Here is a 19,832-nt window from a genome sequence, read left to right as displayed (position 1 = left end):
TGAGTTAAAATTCTTGGTTGGTAAAAATAAAAAACGTATTAGGAGATCATTTGCGGGTAACATGCTGTGCATTTTAAATTACACGTTGAAAGAAAATTATATGAAAATGATGTACCGTTGGTATTTAACTCCTAGTAAATTAGCAAAAAAGGATAAAACGGGGTCAAATGTATGCTGGAAATGTAAGGGAAAAGAAGGCACCTTTTATCATATGTGGTGGGAATGTAAGGTAGTAAAACAATTTTGGGAAATGATATATAATGAGCTGGAAAAAATGTTTAAAATAACATTTTCTTAAAAAACCCCAAAACCCAAAGCATTTCTTTTAGGAATTCTAGGTGCAGAAATCCCAAGGGAGCAGAAAATATTATTTATGTATGTGACCACAGCTGCGAGGATGTTTTTGGCCCTGAGATGGAAAGAAGATAAAGTCCCTACCAGAGAAGAAAGGCAGATCAATTGATGGATTATGCCGAAATGTCCGAAATGACCAGAAGAATCAGAAATCAGAAAGACCAAAATTTTAATAAGGAATGGGGGGAAATTATAACTTATCTTAAAAACCAATGTAAACAGTTAAAAATCGTTAGTAAGATTGTCACTTGTCATTTAATGGCGAATTTTGGACACAGTGAAAAGGTAAAAAGATTTTGGATTATCATAAAAGATGGAGGAGGAAACGATTAACAATAGGACCCACAAACAGGAAGAGGGAAGTCCATGCCATTCTTTGGAATCTTGTTTTTTACGTGGCATGCTGGATATGTGACTATAAAATTTTAATCTGAAAAAAATCAAATGAATAAATTTATTTTAAAAAAGGAGACCATTTGCAAGAATTCGACTACCTAGGGGGGCCTCCACAGGGTTTAATCCGGTACTGTCCCCAGGTAAGCCCTGCCCCACAAGACACACAACACACACAATTTGAATGGCAATGCTTATCAACTTTTTTGGGCGGGGGGGGGGGTTTCAAAATATTCCACAACTCGCCCCCCAGTAACCGGGGGCAAAATCCTGAGGCGAAGAGGGAGCAGAGGACGCCACTTCAGGGCTTGGCGCGCGCGCGCGCGCTACCGGGTATCTCCTTCCCTTCTCCCCAGCCAGCCCGCGCGCCCCGCGCCCCGCGCCCCCCTCCAGGGACCCGGCTGCAGCCTCAGGCCTCGCCCCCTCCCCGCGCGCCCGGCTCCTTAGCTCTGCCCCCTGGAGTCCCGGCGACGGGCTTCCTCACAGGCGCTGCACAAAAGCCACCGCCGCTTTCCCCTCAGGCGCTTCGTCCCGGGGCTGTTGCGCCGCCTTCGCCGCGCGCAATCCGCCTCAGGCGGGCAGCACCGAGTCCGGAGCGGGCTGGCCTGACTTTGCGGGGAGCGGAGGCGCCCTGGCTGGGGCGTCGGCCCTCCTCCGGGAGCCGAAGCGACGATGGAGCACCAGCAGCAGCCGAACCACGAGCCGCACCGCCACCCGGCGCAGGAGCGCTCGCGCTCGCACACCGTCACCACCACCGCCAGCAGCTCCTTCACGGCCAACTGGTCGTCCGCTTCCAGCACGCTCGCCTACGACCGCGAGTTCCTGAGGACGCTGCCCGGGATCCTCATGGTGGCCGAGATTGTAAGTAGCCCAAGCTGAGGAGGAGCAGCAGCAGCAGCGCGTCTCGCTTGCTCGCGAGGAAACGCGCGCCGCGCAGGGAGGAGCTCGCTGGGACCGATCTTCGGCTGCACAACCCGGACCTCCCCGTTTATCCGGGAGGGAGCCCCATTGAGTTCAATAGCGCTTACTTCCGAGTAGACACGGTTGCGATTTCCGCTCTTCTTCTTGCCCACATCCCCCTCGCCAGTGCATTTCTCTCTCTCTCTCTCTCTTAAAATAATAATTTTTATTACTTTTCCAAATTTTAGCAAATCTATCCAAATTATTAAATTTAATACATTTTTTTTTAATTATAATTAGGTTTCCGCTCCTGTTACAAATGCTTCCTTATGTTGCCACTTCATTCTTCTAGCCAGTGCATAGCTCTTCCTCCGCCCTCAGGCACAAGGGTTCAGTTCCCAGGGCAGGTGTAAAGTAGAAAATGCAATAAAATCAAATATCTGAAGCCTCTCTGGTATGGAATTGGCTCTGCCCCCAGAGTGTTTTGGAACGGGATGTGTTTTTAAAATAAAGCTGGGGTGCAAGGGAGAGAGATCCATCCCTGCACTCCTCTGGAACTTGGAATATTTCACAGAATCTGAGTGGGAAGGGATCTCTGAGGATCATCTAGTCCAACCCCCTGCAACGCAGGAATCTTTTCGCCCAATGTGGGGCTCGAACCCGTAACCCTGAGATTAAGAGTTTCATGCTCTGCTGACTGAGCTATCCACGTGTGCGGCTTATAGTGGATGGGGGAAGAGAGAAGAAAATGACTTTATACATGCTCAGAGGCACGCCCATTGCTTTAAAAGTGCCAAGACTTGAGCATTGTAAGCTAGTCACAAACCCTGCACCAGTTAATAAGAACTGATTTAGATATAACTGAACAGGTGTAACGCTCCTTTGGAGATTTGCGATGTGGAAATAGGATACGACTCCTTGGGCGGTTCTTCATTGTAACTCCATGCTGTGAGCAACCTCCTAAAGGGTAGAAGAAAACAGGGGTGGGAGAAGGAGAGGGAGTCATTCATTAAGATCATTTTAACTGCTAAGGGACCTCAATTCCTTTATTTTGTTACGAGAGATCTGGAAGAAACAGGAGTAATAAAGACAGTTGCTTTCAAATCTACCAAAGAACAGTTTCGTCTCTCCATTTCTGTTTCTTACCTGAGCTTTGCTCTGTGCTTGCTGACAGTTCTTAACACATCTCTCCCAGCTTGTTGCAAATGCATTCGAGCCTGACAGATCACTTGGGCAGCAGAGAGGTAGACAAAGAACCTATGCCCTAGAGTAAGGGGGGGGGGGCTCCTTTTCCCCAGCTATCTGACTAATAGGCTTTTTCGGAAGCTCCTCTGGTTGTTGTTTTTTTGCCTTGTTGAAATGGAGGGGCTAAAGTGGTTGTAGGCTGGACAGGTTATTGTTGCCCTTAATAGGTCACCTGAGGCGGGATTAGAATCCTGGTGTCAGGTGAATCCTGAATAACTCAAGCTGGGCTCATTCACAACAGTCTTTTATCTCCTGTAAGCACTTCAGTACCTATGGTCAGAATGGCATTCTGTTAAGCCTTTGGTAGTGAAGAGGAAAAAAGCTGCCCAGGAATGTGCCTAACAGCCTAGATATCCGCTCCCAAGAATGTGTGCTGTAGGAGAGCCCAGAGATGGGAGCCCAGAGGTGCCTAGAACAACTCCCATTATCAAGGTGTGTAGTATAGTATTATACTATAAAAGGTGAAGGTAAAAGTACCCCTGACCGTTAGGTCCAGTCGCGGACGACTCTGGGGTTGTGGTGCTCATCTCGCTTTATTGGCTGAGGGTACAGCTTCTGGCTCATGTGGCAGCAGGACCAAGCCACTTCTGACGAACCAGAGCAGTGCACGGAAATGCCGTTTACCTTCCCGCCAGAGTGGTACCTATTTATCTACTTGCACTTCGGGCTTTCAAACTGCTAGGTTGGCAGGAGCAGGGACCAAGCAACGGGAGCTCACCCCGTTGCGGGGATTCGAACCGCCAACCTTCTGATTGGCAAGCCCTAGGTGCTGTGGTTTAACCCACAGCGCCACCCGTGTCCCTTATAAACTTATATACCTTATATACTATACTGTGGTCTAATCCACTGAACCCCTTGGGCTTGGCAATTGGAAAGTCGGCAGTTCAAATCCCCGTAATGGTGTGAGCTCCCGTTACTTTGTCCCTGCTCCTGCCATCCTAGCAGTTTGAAAGCACACCAGTGCAAATAGATAAATAGGTACTGCTGCAGTGAGAAGGTAAATGGCATTTCCGTGCGCTCTGGTTTCTGTCACGATGTCCTATTGCACCAGAAGTGGTTTAGTCACACTGGCCACATGACCCAGAAAGCTGTGGACAAACGCCGACTCCCTCGGCCTGAAAGCGAGATGAGCACCGCAACCCCATAGTTGCCTTTGACTGGACATAACCATCCAGGAGTCTTTTACCTTTTACCTTAGTATAGTATAGTGAATTGGAAGTAGACTACAGTAGCAGGTGTTTATGTTACCCATATTTTCTTTAATTTTTTTTAAAAGAAAAATATTTATACGCTGCCTTTCTGTATTGAGCAGGTAGCCTGAAGCACAACCCAACAATAGAAAGGTTTTTAAATTGTAATACCTTGGTTTACGAACTTAATCCGTTCCGGGAGTTCGTTCTTAAACCAAAGCATTCTTAAACCAAGGCATACTTTCCCATAGCAGTGGGGGGCTCAATTTACAAATGGAACACACTCAACATGTTCTGCTTCCAAGGCAAAGTTCACAAACCACAACACCTACTTCCGGGTTTGCAGCGTTCTTATTCCAAGTTGTTCTTAAACTAAGCTGTTCTTAAACCAAGGTACCACTGTACAGGCAACTCACCTTTGACCTTTGAGTTACATTCTGAGGCACCACATGTTTTAAGTCAAATTGCCTATAATACAGTGGTACCTTGGGTTAAGAACTTAATTCATTCTGGAGGTCTGTTCTTAACCTGAAACTATTCTTAACCTGGTTTTGTTTTGCATTAAAGTACCGGTAGTTGAGAGGGATGCGGGTGGCGCTGTGGGATAAACCACAGAGCCTAGGACTTGCCGATCAGAAGGTCGGTGGTTCGAATCCCCGCGACGGGGTGAGCTCCCATTGTTCGGTCCCTGCTCCTGCCAACCTAGCAGTTTGAAAGCACGTCAAAGTGCAAGTAGATAAATAGCTACCGCTCCAGCAGGAAGGTAAACGGCATTTCCGTGCGCTGCTCTGGTTCACCAGAAGCGGCTTAGTTATGCTAGCCACATGACCCGGAAGCTGTACGCCGTGTCCCTTGGCCAATAAAGCGAGATGAGGGCCGCAACCCCAGAGTTGGCCACAACTGAACCTAATGGTCAGGGGTCCCTTTACCTTTACCTTTACCGGTAGTTGGTGTAAAAGGTTGAAGCACAGTATCTTTTTTGAGGACCACGTTGAAGGCAGAATAACTTTTGGTTTGGTTTCAGCATGCCTGATGGCATGGAAAAAGGGCTGCTTAAAGCCCAATGTTTTATTTCTTTAGAATAAATAAAGGCATTTAAATTTATCTGCAATGGTATCAAGAATGCTCCTGCAGGGGAAATGTTACTTCAATGGGAACTCCGTGTGAGACTGAAGATCTGCCCACATAGATCAAGGAGAAACTGTAACTGTTCTGTTTTGTTTTTGTCCTGGGCCTTTGTTGAACAGGTTATTTACACATTCAGAGCCTCTCTTCTAAAGCCTGTTCCATAGTGTACTCAAGAGGTAGCGCTCTCTCTCTCTTGCCACACTTATTAGCTGCCACGCCTTCAGTGCTGCGTTCTGCCAAAGTTCCTGAAAGTTATTAGAGAGACCAGAGTGCTTTTTGTTCGAATGCTTTCAGCATATACTTCTGACATCTCGCTACGCAAAACGGAAATGTTCAGAATAGCAGAAAATGCTGTTATTTGCAAACAGCGATCCATAAGCTAGTTATGTCAGGGTGTATAAATATAAAGTCAGAAACATTCCTGCTATGATCTTGACCGTTGGTGCTTCAGCTCATTATAAAGAGTGCTGTGTGGCTTTTGGGTGCTCACCCCTAGCACAAATTAATTTTAAGTGGTTAATGATTAGGGGATCTAAAACCCTTTGTTCTGCTCCTCTCTCTCTTTTTTTGCAAGTCCTCTTTTATACCTTTTATGAATTGTTCTACTTGACTGTTTGGCTTTGATGGTGTAAATAGTCTGTTTGCTTGATGACATATACCTTGATGCCTTGGGGTGGAAGGCTGCTGTTGGCTTTGCAGATAAAACAATGGATTGGTGGACGGCTCAACTCACTTCCTCATGGCTTCCAAAACAAAAGCGTCCTGATAGGAAACAGAGGCATTTTAGAACTTTGGGAATAGGACGGGTGAAGAACTATGTTACAAAATGTTGACTAAAGCTGCAATTCTTATGCCACACAACCAGGGAACAAGTCTTGATAGAATTTACTTCTGAGTAGCAATGAACCGGATTGCACTGTAAAATGTGCTATTAGCTGTAAGGAGTATTCATAGGGGGCTGTGTGTGTGTGTGTGTGTGTGTGTCCCCGTCCCTCTTCCTCGACAAGTACACCTTTAAAATAGTTTAAAATAGCTCAGATACCAAGCTTTGTTGTTTTGTATTCCCCAAAGCACTCTCCTTCGAAGTGTTCTCCTAACTTGCGGCTGAATTCTCAAAGTTGCTTTGCTCTTCTTTCATAAAACTGTTGTTTGCAGGTAGTTATTATTCATATTTGCAGCACATAATGGCTGCAATCTATAGAAATTGTTTGCAATATTTTGATTTGTCTGTGGGATTCTTTTGGAGCAGGAGTCCCATCTTCGCCGATTTGGTTATTTTAATAGCTGCTTGAAAGGAAATCATAAGAAATGGATGGGTAAAGATTCTCCATGATAATTACGGCAATAACAACAAATAACAACAGCAACACACATTTGATTCCTTGCAGCAAAATAGAAAATAGTCACAGAGAGTTAAGAGGGTCGGTTGCTCTGAAATGTTGAGATAGCTCAGTTGATAGATCATGTGACTCAGGATCATGGGTTCGAGTCACAAGTTGGAAAAAAGAATCTGGCATTGCAGGGGGTTGGACTAGATAGCCCTCGTGGTCCCTCCCAACTCTACAATTCTATGATTCCATGCCAGTGTTTGTGGTCACCTTCACTTTCAGGCCTCAATGAAAAAAATGACCTGAAGAGGGCTGAATATATGCTTCAACGGGCCGACAAACTGGGCTGCAAACAATTTGTGACTCCTGCTGATGTGGTTGCAGGCAATCCTAAACTTAACATGGCCTTCGTTGCAAACCTCTTTAATACATACCCTGCCCTGCAGAAGCCCGAAAGCTCTTCTTATGATGTCAATTTACTGGAAGGTGAGCTAATGTAACAAACACTGATAGTGACATTAGAGAATGATGAATAATGCTCAATTATTTCATATTGGGATGTTCAGAATTTCCTTGATATTTAGCCAGTGTGGTGTAGTGGTTAAGAGCGGTAGTCTCGTAATCTGGTGAACCAGGTTCGCGTCTCTGCTCCTCCAGATGCAGCTGCTGGGTGACCTTGGGCTAGTCACACTTCTCTGAAGTCTCTCAGCCCCACTCACCTCACAGAGTGTTTGTTGTGGGGGAGGAAGGGAAAGGAGAATGTTAGCCGCTTTGAGACTTCTTCGGGTAGTGATAAAGCGGGATATCAAATCCAAACTCCTCCTCCTCCTCCTCCTCTTCTTCTTCTTCTTCTTCTTTGCTATGCTCTTTCTTGCAGTTATACACTAAGCTACCTTCAGCAACAGCATTCCTCTAGGTCAGGCCAGTCCAACTTTTCATACCAAGTGGACTGCAAGAGTACTTAAATATGGAATTCATAGCCGGGGCTGTGCGTCTTCCTTGTCAAGTACACCTTTAAAATAGTGCCTTATAGTGAAGCCGAAAGGGAAGTAGGTGTGAGGCTCTGGCAGGGTCCTAGAGCCCTCCTACCTTCTTCCCAAAGCTGGGAAAGTTCTAAACTTTGGCAAGGAGATAGGATGACTCTGGGACCCTGTTAGAGACCTCATGTCACCTTCTCAAAGCCCAGGAGGGCTGTTGGTGGGGAAGGGGGTATCAAATGTTGCTGCGAGCGCCAAAACAGTCGTTAAGGGATGTCTTGTTTGGTGCCATTATTGTACCTTTAGTAACATGTTGTTATCTTCTTAGTTAAAAGAGTGAAAGTTAATATAGAGCTAAGAGTAGCGTTCGAAATTCGCCAGGTGCCAGTTACATTTTGCATCTGGCTATCGGCCACTCGCAGCCAAGTGAAGATGTCTGGGCACCAGGATGTCACCGGATGCCTCCACCTTCTGGAGATGTCATAGCTGAGGATCCTTGGATCCGAACTGTTTTAACACACTAATACCCCATCCTGTAGAATTCTATATTTTATCTGCAAAATCAGAATGGATTTCAGGAACCAAAAAGTCGTGTTTTTCAATATGGCTTTCTAGCCGCCTGATCCCAAAATGGCAAGTAGGCATTTCTGTTTTGGTGGCTGCAACCCTCTTCCTACACTTGAGTAGGACCCTGGCAGAGACACATGCCTGACTGGCATGTTCTCTCCCTCCTGGTCTTCCTTCAAAAGCTTTCTTCAGCCCAAACATCACAGCGACCGATGCCAACAGACACCGACACACTCGGGGATCTGCAGAGTCTTCGCAGCTTGCGTAACAGACCTCAGCAACTCAGCATTTTGGCTAATCTACTTTATTTACATATAAACACACACGGAGCACTGCAACATGGCTCCCTCTCTCTCTAGCATCAGACAGCAAAGAGAAAGGACAAAGGACAATAGTCCCACTTCACGGAACACAGTAACACAAACATCCTGTCTCTGTCACTTCCCACTCTGTGGAATCAAAACATACACCATCATGTGATAGACAACAATCCTATGACTGCAATCACGGAGCAGGAATTCTAACAGTTTATGCAGCCATTTGGCACCTAGCTTACATGTCTGAGTTTCTAACACTGGCTAAGTGTAAAAATACTGTATTTTATTTTATTTTTTAAAAATTGGATCATTGTTACTGAACACAAATTAGGGATTTTTCTGAGGGCAGGGACTGTTTTACTCCTGATTTTTGTAGTAAACTCTGGGGGCCTTTTGGATAAATGATTTGAATACTATATAGGGCAAGCTCTCTCCATCCCTCTGTCTGTTCCCATAAAGCTTCCCTTGTTTATTTTTTCCTGTGATGCAGGTGGTGCCTCTCATAAGGCATTATGTTTGTCTTTCCAGTAATCTTATGATTAAATGATGAGACACTTCCAAGCTGTTACAGATCCTGTTGCAGAACGTTCAGGTTGCCAAGGATGTGGTCCATGTGTTTACTTTCTGTACAGGAAGTTTGAGAGGACACACGTTTTACTAGTAAGCTGAATGTTCAGAGGCTACCAAAACCTGACTGTGGAATTGATGCAGGAAAAAGCAGAAGATAAACCTGAATGTAATGGTTCTAGGGGTTGCTCGTGCGTAAATCGGCGTCACACCTGGGTGGGTTGCCTGAGTGAACCCTTTCTGTCTGGACAGCCACTCGCCCGTGGCTGTCTCAATCGCTGGCAGAATCCATCAGTGGGCGTTTCTTGAACTTCTTCCAGCATAAAAGGTCTTTGACGCCTAGTCTCTGCCTACTCTCCCTGCGCGGAAGCCTTCTGCGCAGGGAGAGTGTGGGCATCGGAGGACCCGTGCTCTCCCCGTTGGTCCCCGGCGAGGAGTCTTGGAGCCACCTCACCGATTCCCCCATCTGCCCCCCTTCTCCACTGGTGCTACGCTGATTTCCTTCCCCAGAAGATGTGCTGCTTCTCTCCCTCCCGGGACGCTCTCCGGAATCCCTCTGGAGCCCTCCCTCTCCCTCTGGCTCCGATGGCAGTTCCCTGACACTGAAGCTTGACTAATTTCTTGCCAGAGATTGCATTGGAGTTCCATTGCTACCCTTTTTAATGTGGAATTTTAAGATGAATTTTTCTTCTTATCTCAAAAGGGGAAATATTTACAGTGGTACCTCTGGTTACGTACTTAATTGGTTCCGGAGGTCCGTTTTTAACCTGAAACTGTTCTTAACCTGAAGTACCACTTTAGCTAATGGGGCCTCCCGCTATGCCGCCGCCGTGCGATTTCTGTTCTCATCCTGAAGCAAAGTTCTTAACCCGAGGTACTATTTCTGGGTTAGCGGAGTCTGTAACCTGAAGCGTATGTAACCCAAGGTACCATTGTAATGGCATTTTGGGTGAAATCATGTGCCTTTTGCAAATCCTATCTGGTTTTGTGGACCTCTCAAGGGGAAGCGCTGTGGAGACACGGGTGGCACTGTGGATTAAACCACAGAGCCTAGGGCTTGCTGATCAGAAGGTTGCGGTTTGAATCCCCGCAACGGGGTGAGCTCCCATTGCTCGGTCCCTGCTCCTGCCAACCTAGCAGTTCGAAAGCACGTCAAAGTGCAAGTAGATACATAGGTACCGCTCCGGCAGGAAGGTAAACGGCGTTTCCGTGTGCTGCTCTGGTTCGCCAGAAGCGGCTTAGTCATGCTGGCCACATGACCCGGAAGCTGTATGCCAGCTCCCTTGGCCAATAAAGCGAGATGAGCGCCGCAACCCCAGAGTCGGCCATGACTGGACCTAATGGTCAGGGGTCCCTTTACCTTTACCAAGGGGGATGCATGAGGGCAAGTGAACTACTTCACTTGGCCCAAAAGAGCTGCAGCTCTTCCAGCAGTGAGACTAGTGTTTCAGCCATACTAGTGTTCCACCCGCAAACCAGTTTTATTGCTGAATGTGAACTGCAGATTTTAAGAAGTAAAATCTTCCCAAGAACATCTAGCAACAGAGTGTTGAGGACATTGACCTCCTGATTGCATCTGTCCTATACACTTAAGGTCACTTCACTTTAGAAATCTTTGTTTTATGTACACTAAAAGTGGGGGAGGGGAGCAAAGTACTCCGTGAATATTTGACTTAGCACCTACTCTTCCTGTTCAGGTAAAATTCCCAGTGTAGTCAAATTTCAAAAGTTAGCAGATCTGTAAATTTTGGGTGAGTTGTTTGTTTGTTTCCTTAACAAGGCGGCTATTGGGTGGTCTTTTAAAAGAAGTTACATTATTGTTATCTTTTCTTCATAATAATCAGAACTCTGCGTGAGCATGTTGTGTTTGTGTGTGCATACATGTTAGGTTGCTTTGAAAATGTACAATTCTTTTAAACTCTGTCTCCTGACAGACCTATAACTGTCCAGTATGTTTCCTTGAGAAATATAATTTATTGTGGGCTGTGGTTTTTTTGGGTGTGGGTCATAAAAGCGGGAGGTTGGTGGTGTCAAAAACAGGAAAAAAATGAAAGGTGAGACATGGAATGAGCCCAGCACATCAAGAAAATGATGGAGAGATTGACAAGGGAATGAATGATCATTCAGTTCGCATTTGGATTGAATGAAGGGCTAACGAAACAAAAAAACACCAAGACAGCAATGTGTACTCAGTGCTCATATGGAGGAAATTCTCTGGTCTTTTAAAAAAGTGTGTGTGTGTGTGTGTGTGTGTGTGTGTACAACCCCTGACTTGCAGCGCCCACCTATGCAAGCTTACTTAAAGGTAAGCCCCAATGTGTTCAGTGAGATTTACTCCTAAGCAGTGCTGTTTTTCTGGAAAAAGGCGTGCTGGAACTCATCATGAATGCCTCCCTTGTTCTCCTATAATAGCAATGGCGCCCACCTGAGAGGTGCGGGGACTCAGTTCCAGTGAGTTTCGGCTGAAAAAAGAAGCCCTGCTGCTAAGTAAATGTGTAGCCTTAAAGTATTCTTCCTATTTTGTTTTTGGCTTCCGTCATATGCAGGTAGAGGCTGCTATAACCGAAACTAGCAAATGTCAGTTAGTGTGATGGATAATCCATCCTTTGATACGCATGACTGAGACCATAGAGACAGAAAGCAGAAATAAATGAACAGTTGTTCTTAATGCATTTTGTGAATCGGCACCTGTGATTGTTTGTGGGGGGGCTCCCGCCTCAAGCCTTCTCTTGAACAATCGGTGCCATATAATTGTGAATGACTAGTTTAATTATTAAAGGACATATAACCGCAAAACATGTTGCTACGTATAAGTGCACTTGTATAACTGTGTGCATAACTTGCTCAGTCAAGGGAATTGTACAGCAGTTAGGGTTACAAATCTCACAAAGTTGCTCCTTGTCTTGATCCCTGAGAAAGACGTTTCTGAATTCCTATCTGCTGATTAGTCAAGACATTTTAGCCAAAGGTAAAACCTATCTTCCTCTTTAGAGATACTCATAAGCATGAGACTTTTAAAGTGGCCAGATCTCTTGGCCCTTTCTGTGCCATTATTATTATTATTATTATTATTAGCTGCAATTGCACAGTTTTGATTAGATTCAAGCCATCCACCTTTGCCTTAAATGTACTAGAGGTACCTATGCATATAAATTTGTACTTAGTTTTTTTATACATGCAAATTATTATTATTATTATTATTAAAGAAATTGCTCCAAAGTGCACGGTGTTTGTGAGATTCCAGCCATCCACCTATGCATTAAATGCCTAGGTACCAGAGGTATCTATGCATATAAATTTTTACATACAAATGCAAAATAGCATCATGGGCTGTGTGCCCCAACTCTTTCACCTATCTAGCAACTCCTCCACCCCACTCAGTGGGTGAGTAGCCAAGATTATTGGCATGTAATCTGATATTGATGTACAGTGGCACCTCGGGTTATATACGCTTCAGGTTACAGACTCCGCTAACCCAGAAATAGTACCTCGGGTTAAGAACTTTGCTTCAGGATGAGAACAGAAATCGTGCTCTGGTGGCACGGCAGCAGCAGGAGGCTCCATTAGCTAAAGTGGTGCTTCAGGTTAAGAACAGTTTCAGGTTAAGAATGGACCTCCAGAACGAATTAAGTACTTAACCCGAGGTACCACTGTATAGTATAATATCCTTACAAAACTTTATTTGGTTGTTTGATCTGTCGTAAGGCAACGTTGCTCTACAATAACGACTTGATACAAATTCAGTATTCCAGTGGGTATCAATTATGATATGGAACAAAACCACAGGAAGTCTTTTGACACCTGGGAATTTTATTTATTTTTATTTTAAATCTTGTAGGATGGGCTTCCATGGGCCAGAGCCCACTTCATTAAACACACTAAAGTCTTGCCCTCAGTCAGCAGATCGTCTGCATGGAAGAATGATGGGATAGGGAACAAAACGTTATTACATAGGGCTTAGCAACCCTAGAGTTAGTAGCAGATGTGTCAAAGTATTATTTAGAGCACTAAGGACAAGGAGAATCAGTCAAAAAGAGTAAAAGATCCAATGTGCTGAGTCTTCGCCTTCCTGTTTATAAAATATCAGCTGTTAACCACATGATATTTTTTTATAAAAGGGGTAGAGGGGTAGTTTTGCTGGGGTGGCAAGGCGGGATGAAAATGGTGAGATAGGGATTGAGAGAGAAGAGAGAAGGTGGGGGCAGAAATAGGGGGCTGTCCCAGTGGCGTAGCGTGGGGGGTGCAGGGGGGGGCCAGCCGCACCGGGCGCAACATCTGGGGGGGCGCGCTCGCACTCGCAGCTCTCTGCCCCTACCTGGCTCACTCACTCTCTCTCACTGCAGTGCTGGCTGTGCAAATCCGATCCGAGCCGCCGGGTCGCCGCCCACTGTGGAGGGGAGGGTGCCAGGCGTGCGGTGCGGTCCGGAGAGAGAGCGAGGGACTATCTGGGGGAGGGACAGTGCAGCGGGGGTGTGTGTGTGCAAATTACTTGCCTTGCCCTGGATGCTGACAACCCACGCTACGCCACTGCGCTGTCCTCTGCCTGCCACCCCCATTTTTATAAGGACAAATTACCATTACAGATTATATCAATTGATGCATGTTTAAAGCTTATTTTCCCTTTCTCTTAATAGTAGAAATGTCTAAGAGCAAGAAGTCGTTGATTCTTTCACCTGTTGGGAATGATCAAACCAGACAATATGCAGTGAGTCACACAATACTTTAATGAGCTTGTTGGGGATTTATTTCTAGAATCTGGTTATCATCAGACATGACCAGGCTCATTGTGCAAAACCCATTGGCTTGTCTCTTTGTCCAACGGAAAAGGGCTGTAGGGGCAAATATTTGCAGAGCAAGATAATCTCTGGGAGGTAATGGCCCTGCTTTAGAAAGTGCCATTGTTGAGACCAGTCAAAACTCACTTCATCACTCACAAGTGATTAATGAAGCCAGATTCTTTAAGTTAGTTACATGTTGGCATTTATGTTCTCCTTATAAGATCACGTGAAGAAGTAGAGTTTCAGAGGTGATATGACTATGTGCTGTCTTTTGTTTCAATGCTTGGTAAGATCTCAGAAGCCACAGGAATTTCTGGATAAGTTTTGGAGTAGTTTGAAAGGATCACAGTGTTCAGGTGGCATATTGGGTCTTTCCAGCAGTAGGATAAATTGGGCAAAACAGTAAAAATTGCAGAATAAATTAGACAAATTGACCCAGAGAAAGTTAAGCACTTCTAAGACCTTGTGGTTTCAACAGAGCATTAAGCACACCCTTCAATTTCCCACAGGCTTTTAAACTTTTAACTTTGCATGAATTGTGTCCTTGGTTTCTAAAACTTGTAGAATTCAGTTCTTTTTTTCACAATTTTGGGCCTCTTTGGTGCAGAAACTAGATCTGAAAATAAGCAAGCAGATACATTTTCATGGTTTCAAATTGAAATATTAACATAAGCCTTACTTTGCTGTATCAGAACATAAGGAAAACTGAATGAGGAGAGATGAAATAGGGGAGAGTCCCTTTCTCATGGCTGTTCCAAACCTTCTCCAGGAATGCACAGTAGAGTCTGAGTTCCAGGAAAGATGGGGTTATGAAGGAAAAAGACCCCCATGTTCTAAAGCTCCTGTAAATACATCAGAGGTACTATAGCCAACGGGATGTGGGTGGCGCTGTGGGTTAAACCACAGAGCCTAGGACTTGCCGATTGGAAGGTTGGCGACGGGGTGCGCTCCCATTGTTCGGTCCCTGCTTCTGCCAACCTAGCAGTTCGAAAGCACGTCAAATTGCAAGTAGATAAATAGGTACTGCTCCAGCGGGAAGGTAAACACCATTTCCATGTGCTGCTCTGGTTCACCAGAAGCGGCTTAGTCATGCTGGCCACATGACCCGGAAGCTGTACGCCAGCTCCCTCGGCCAATAAAGCGAGATGAGCGCCGCAACCCCAGAGTTGGCCATCATTGGACCTAATGGTCAGGGGTCCCTTTACCTTTATTTTAAGAAGAAGCCGGGAGAGTTTGAGGGATGCTCTCAGCTACCCATCAGTTCAGAAGTGTGCCTTAAAACACCCTCTACAGTTCAAAGAAGAGGCAGGGAGTGAGGCTGGAGGCACCAGCATGCTTTTCTTGATCAGTCGAACAACTTTGAATTCCCACTCTTGCCTTTCCCACACCTGGTGTCTTTGTGACATCAGAGGTGTGTGTGTGTGTGTGTGTGTGTGTGTGTGTGTGTGTGGCAAGGCTACATTTGGTCCATGGGCCAGATGTTCTCCAGTCCCGCACTACAGGAAGATTAAATGTGTTATGGCAAAATCTGGGTGCGAGGCTGCTCTGCCACCCAGCTCGTCGGACTAAGTCCGCGGGTCCCTGCGGAGGAAAATGAGTTCAGCCGGAGACGGGAGCAAACTGCAGAAGATCCATGTTTATTGCACAATAAGGTTCAAGGCGAGATTGAACAGTGAGAAAGGGGTGACATGAACTTTTGAAACTTCCCTCCATGTCCCAGAATACAGTGCAAAATACATCCCAGTTACATCATGAATACATTAAGAAGAGGTTGGGTTACACAGATTACATCATGAATATATTAAAAAGAGGTTGGGTTACACAGGATTAACATATGGAGGAGGGAGGGGGGAATATGCAGAGCTGGAGATATGCGCAGATAAGCACATCCTGAGTCCCGGTGATGAGAAGACAATGGTCCATGTATGCATAGTCTGCCACCTGGCATTGCCCGTGGGAAGGCTTGGCAGAGTGATTTGACAGGATTAGGGTCTTAACACCTTGCTTGAGGGATTATGGAGGACAGGGAAGGTGTCCTGGAGTTCTAGAGAAATTGAGCAAATTGGCCCGTTGATTTTCTATGAATTTTATAGATTTTAGTTCCTTTTGTCATTGACAATTGGAAATAAATGGATATATTGTAGCGAAGAAGGAGGTGAAGAAGACATGCCCCCCTCCTTCCGTATCAAATGTAACAAGAACTCAAGCTTCTTATTCTGGATTTGGAACTGCAGCACGGTGAAAAGAGAAATCTTCAACCGCTCGCATGTTGATATTTTTGCCAGCAGTTCTACTGCAAAGCATCTTTGGAACCTGAGATTCTTGGTGGAAAGAGAACGGGCTGGGCAATAAAACCACCCTTTTCCAGCAATGCTGTTTCTTTATTTTAGACTGCACCTCCCAACACCACTTCACAACAGAAAATGTTTGTATGCCATGGTTTGCGAGCTTGGCTGTCTAAACTATATGCAGGGGTGGTGAGCAGTGATTTTGAGCAAGTACAGGTTACTCGGTTTATATTACAGTGCATTTGAAGGCCAGTACCTCTCCCCCTCCCCAAAATAAACCCCCTTGCCCACCCACCCAACACTCACAATAATGGTGGGATAAGAGAAGAAATAATTCAGGCTCTGCATAGTGTACTGTGCTGAACAATATTGGACTTGACAGTCTTGACATATAGTGGCTTTTAAATGCCAGAAAAGGTCTGCAGGTCTTGCAGTCAATGGAATTGCCTTTAGATTCTCTTGCCTTGCTTTCCTTTTGCAATTTTCCTATCTCGTCACTGGAAACCTGCTCCGATGTGGTTGGAGCGTCTTTAGCTCTGCATTTTCACAAGGTCCGCTGGAAGCAATTACAAAGCATTTCCATACAAACAACAATGCTAGTTTATGACGTGTTCAGGTTGGAGCTAAATTATCATGTTGTTCTACTTAAGAGCTGGTTTGGGGTGTTGCGGCCAGCTCCCTTGTGCATTTAACTCCTCACATGAACAGTGTAACACAGGGAAACAAAGGAGGATATGTGCTATTTTGCAGATCTCCTTGGCTGAACAGGATGTCCAGTGAAACAGCCGGTTAAAGTTCTAAGAAGCTTGTCCACCAATGTTACATTGTTCATGGGAGTGGAATAGAGGTGGACAACTATTTCATTCCATGAAGCCATATGTGATGGTGGGTGGGACTTGTACTGGGTGGGGGGTAAATTCATAGACATTCATATAGGCATACCTCCCCATTTGTGTACCATTTTCTCTTGACAAAATTACATTTCTCCAGTTTGCCCAACATCTTTTGGGCAGGCTGTGGAGAACATAACTTTTTGTGGGTGCATTATTATTATTAATATTCCGCCTATCTAACTGGATTTCTCCAGCCACTCTGGGCGACTTCCAGCAGTTAAAACATTAAGCACAGTAAAATATCAAACATTAAAAACTTCCATATACAGGGCTGCCTTCAGATGCCGTCAGATAGTTGTTTATTTCCTTGACATCTGACGGGAAGGCGTTCCACAGGGCAGGCATGACTACTGTGAAGGCCCTCTGCCTGGTTCCCTGTAACCTCACTTTTCGCCGTGAGGGAACTGCCAGAAGACCCTCGGAGCTGGACCTCAGTGTCTGGGCTGAATGATGGGGGTGGAGACGCTCCTTCAGGTATACTGGGCCAAGGCTGTTCAGGGCTGTAAAGGTCAGCACCAACACTTTGAATTGTGCTCGGAAACATACTGGGAACCAGTGTAGGACTGGTATTATTCAGCCCTGGCAGCTGCTCATTCTCTGATGATCAAGCAAATATGTATTTATGGAGGCAGGCAGGCAGGCACCTGACCTTATAAAAAGCTGAATGAATGACTTAATAAACGATGTTTTGGCCGCTGTCAATATGTTGGCGTTTGTTCAAGCAGATTGCTTGATGGCTGTTAGGGATTTTTCTACCTGCCTGGTTTTAGGTGTTTAATTCTCGCTTGGTATTTTGGTCTCTCTTTTACTGTTGTCAGCCACCTTGAGCACCCTCTGGTGGGACTGAAATTGAAAAAAGAAACAGAGAATTGTGTGTGGGTGTGTATCAAGAGAGACAGCTCTGTGCACAGGCCTCAATTATGGCTCCTCTTTTGACCTTAAAGGAATGCGTTTTACCTCTCCAAGGACTGTGCAATAAAATGACAAAGAGTCCTGGGAAAGCAGATGGGGAAAAGTGTTTGTTACTCTCAAAATACTGAAACTCGGTGGCATTAAACGAAGCTAAACTTTGGGAGACTCTGTACAGATAAAAGATGCACAGGGCATAGTTGAACTATAGCATTTGCTCCCAGAAGAGGCAACGATGTCCACCATCTTGGCTGGGTTTAGAAGAGGATTAGACAGGGATAGTGGGTAAAGACCTGTAAAAAATATTTTTATGTATGCGACGACGGCAGCAAGAGTCTTAATAGCACAAGGATGGAAGAATGAGGAAATCCCGACGAAAGAACTGTGGCAAGGAAAACTGATGGATTATGCGGAATTGGCAAAACTGACGCACAAACTACGTGATAAGGATAACTGTCACCTCAAAGACGAATGGGAACCTTTTATGAAATATTTGAAGAAGCAACAAAATGAACTGGACTCTTTGGCAGGTTTTGAATAAACATTCACAAACTGTTTATTGTAATATATAGATAGACACCTTGAGGATTTTTACAATTTTATAACATGCAGATAGAAATATGTGTTGAGAAACCAGAGGAAGGGTGCTGAGGGAAGTCCGGGGGTGGGGTGGGTGGTTGAGGGGGTTGTTTTGTTTGGGGGGAGGGGGGAAATGGAGGGGGGAAATAATAATGATGTGGATGATGTATTTTTGATAAAACTATTGTGTTGAAATTTCCAATAAAAAAATAAAATAGAAGAGGAATAGACAAATTCATGAAGGATATGTGTATCAGGGTTTCTAACTGATGCTTTACCTCGGCTGCCTGAGGCAGTTGGCCCCTGAACACCATTTTCTGGGAACTGTAGATGGGAATAATGCTGTCCTGCTTGAGTCATGATTGTGGGCTTCCCATAGGCATGTGGTTGGCCTTCTCAGCAGGCTTTTCTTATGTGTATCCTAGAACAATATGAAGTCCATAATTTTTAGGGTTCATCAGAATTGCCTGGAAATTTGAGTTGAGGAAAACAGGAGATCTGGACAGAGATTGGGACTCTGCTCTGACAGGCAGTGCCCAAATGCACACTGCTTGTTCCATAGGCAAAGAATCTAAATAATTTGTTTGTTTGTTTTTAATTTATTTAATCATTTTTTCAACAACCGCAAAAGACACATACAACAAAAACCATAATAACACTACTAACATAATTTGACAATTCAACTTTGAATACTGATATAGCTATGACTACACCTTTCTAACAATATTTCCCCAGCTCTCCTCCCCCTACTTCCCACCACTGTCTGCCTTATCGCTTAAATATTCCTTCCAGATTTCTTCATATTTATCCATTCTTAATTTGTGTCAACATGCAATTTGTTCATATGTAGCTACTCTGTCCATATTATCAATCCATGTGCTCAATGGAATCTTTTTGCGGCTCTTCCAATTCATCAAAACAAGTTTTTTTGCTTCTATTATGGCACGGTACATACATTTTTTTGACCCCTTGTAATCTCCCACGTTTCCGGAATATAATTTAGAATTAAATTCAATTCCCCTAAATAACAATTTCTTTTTATTACTCTTGCTATAACTATCCTCACCTTGCACCAAAATGATTTTATCATCGGACATTTAATCATCATATGTACTAAGTCCACATTTTTACTCCCACATCTCCAGCAGTTGTCTGCACTTGTTATTTTCTTCTGGTATAGTTTTGCTGGAGTCCAGTGGACTCTGAATATTATTTTCTGTTGTATAAGTCTTATACTAAGAATCTAAATAATTTGTTTCCAAATTGGCCCATTGGGTTATTTGGAATAACAGTTCTGATGCAGCAGCGAAAAAGCTAATGCTATTCTAGGTGGCACCAACAGAAGGAGAGTGTCCAGATCAAGGGAAGTAATAGTACCACTCTATTCTGCTTACTCAGACCACACCTGGAATACTGTGT

General features: G+C 44.7%; 1 protein-coding gene across 1 annotated transcript in view; it reads left to right on the top strand.

Moving 5' to 3' along the window:
- Nucleotides 1-1,188: 1,188 nt before the first annotated feature.
- The window catches only part of CMTM8 (CKLF like MARVEL transmembrane domain containing 8), a 34,920-nt gene continuing 16,276 nt past the window's right edge, over nt 1,189-19,832 (top strand). Inside the window, exon 1 of the mRNA XM_083405228.1 lies at nt 1,189-1,608. Coding sequence (XP_083261354.1) covers nt 1,420-1,608 — 189 coding nt within the window. The 5' untranslated portion in view covers nt 1,189-1,419. The remainder of the gene's footprint in view (nt 1,609-19,832) is intronic.

This window comes from Podarcis tiliguerta (genome assembly GCF_965153285.1).
Source record: "Podarcis tiliguerta genome assembly, chromosome: 12".
Lineage (NCBI taxonomy): Eukaryota > Metazoa > Chordata > Lepidosauria > Squamata > Lacertidae > Podarcis > Podarcis tiliguerta.
Note: the sequence above shows the minus strand (reverse complement) of the source record. Positions and strands in the feature narration are given on the sequence as shown.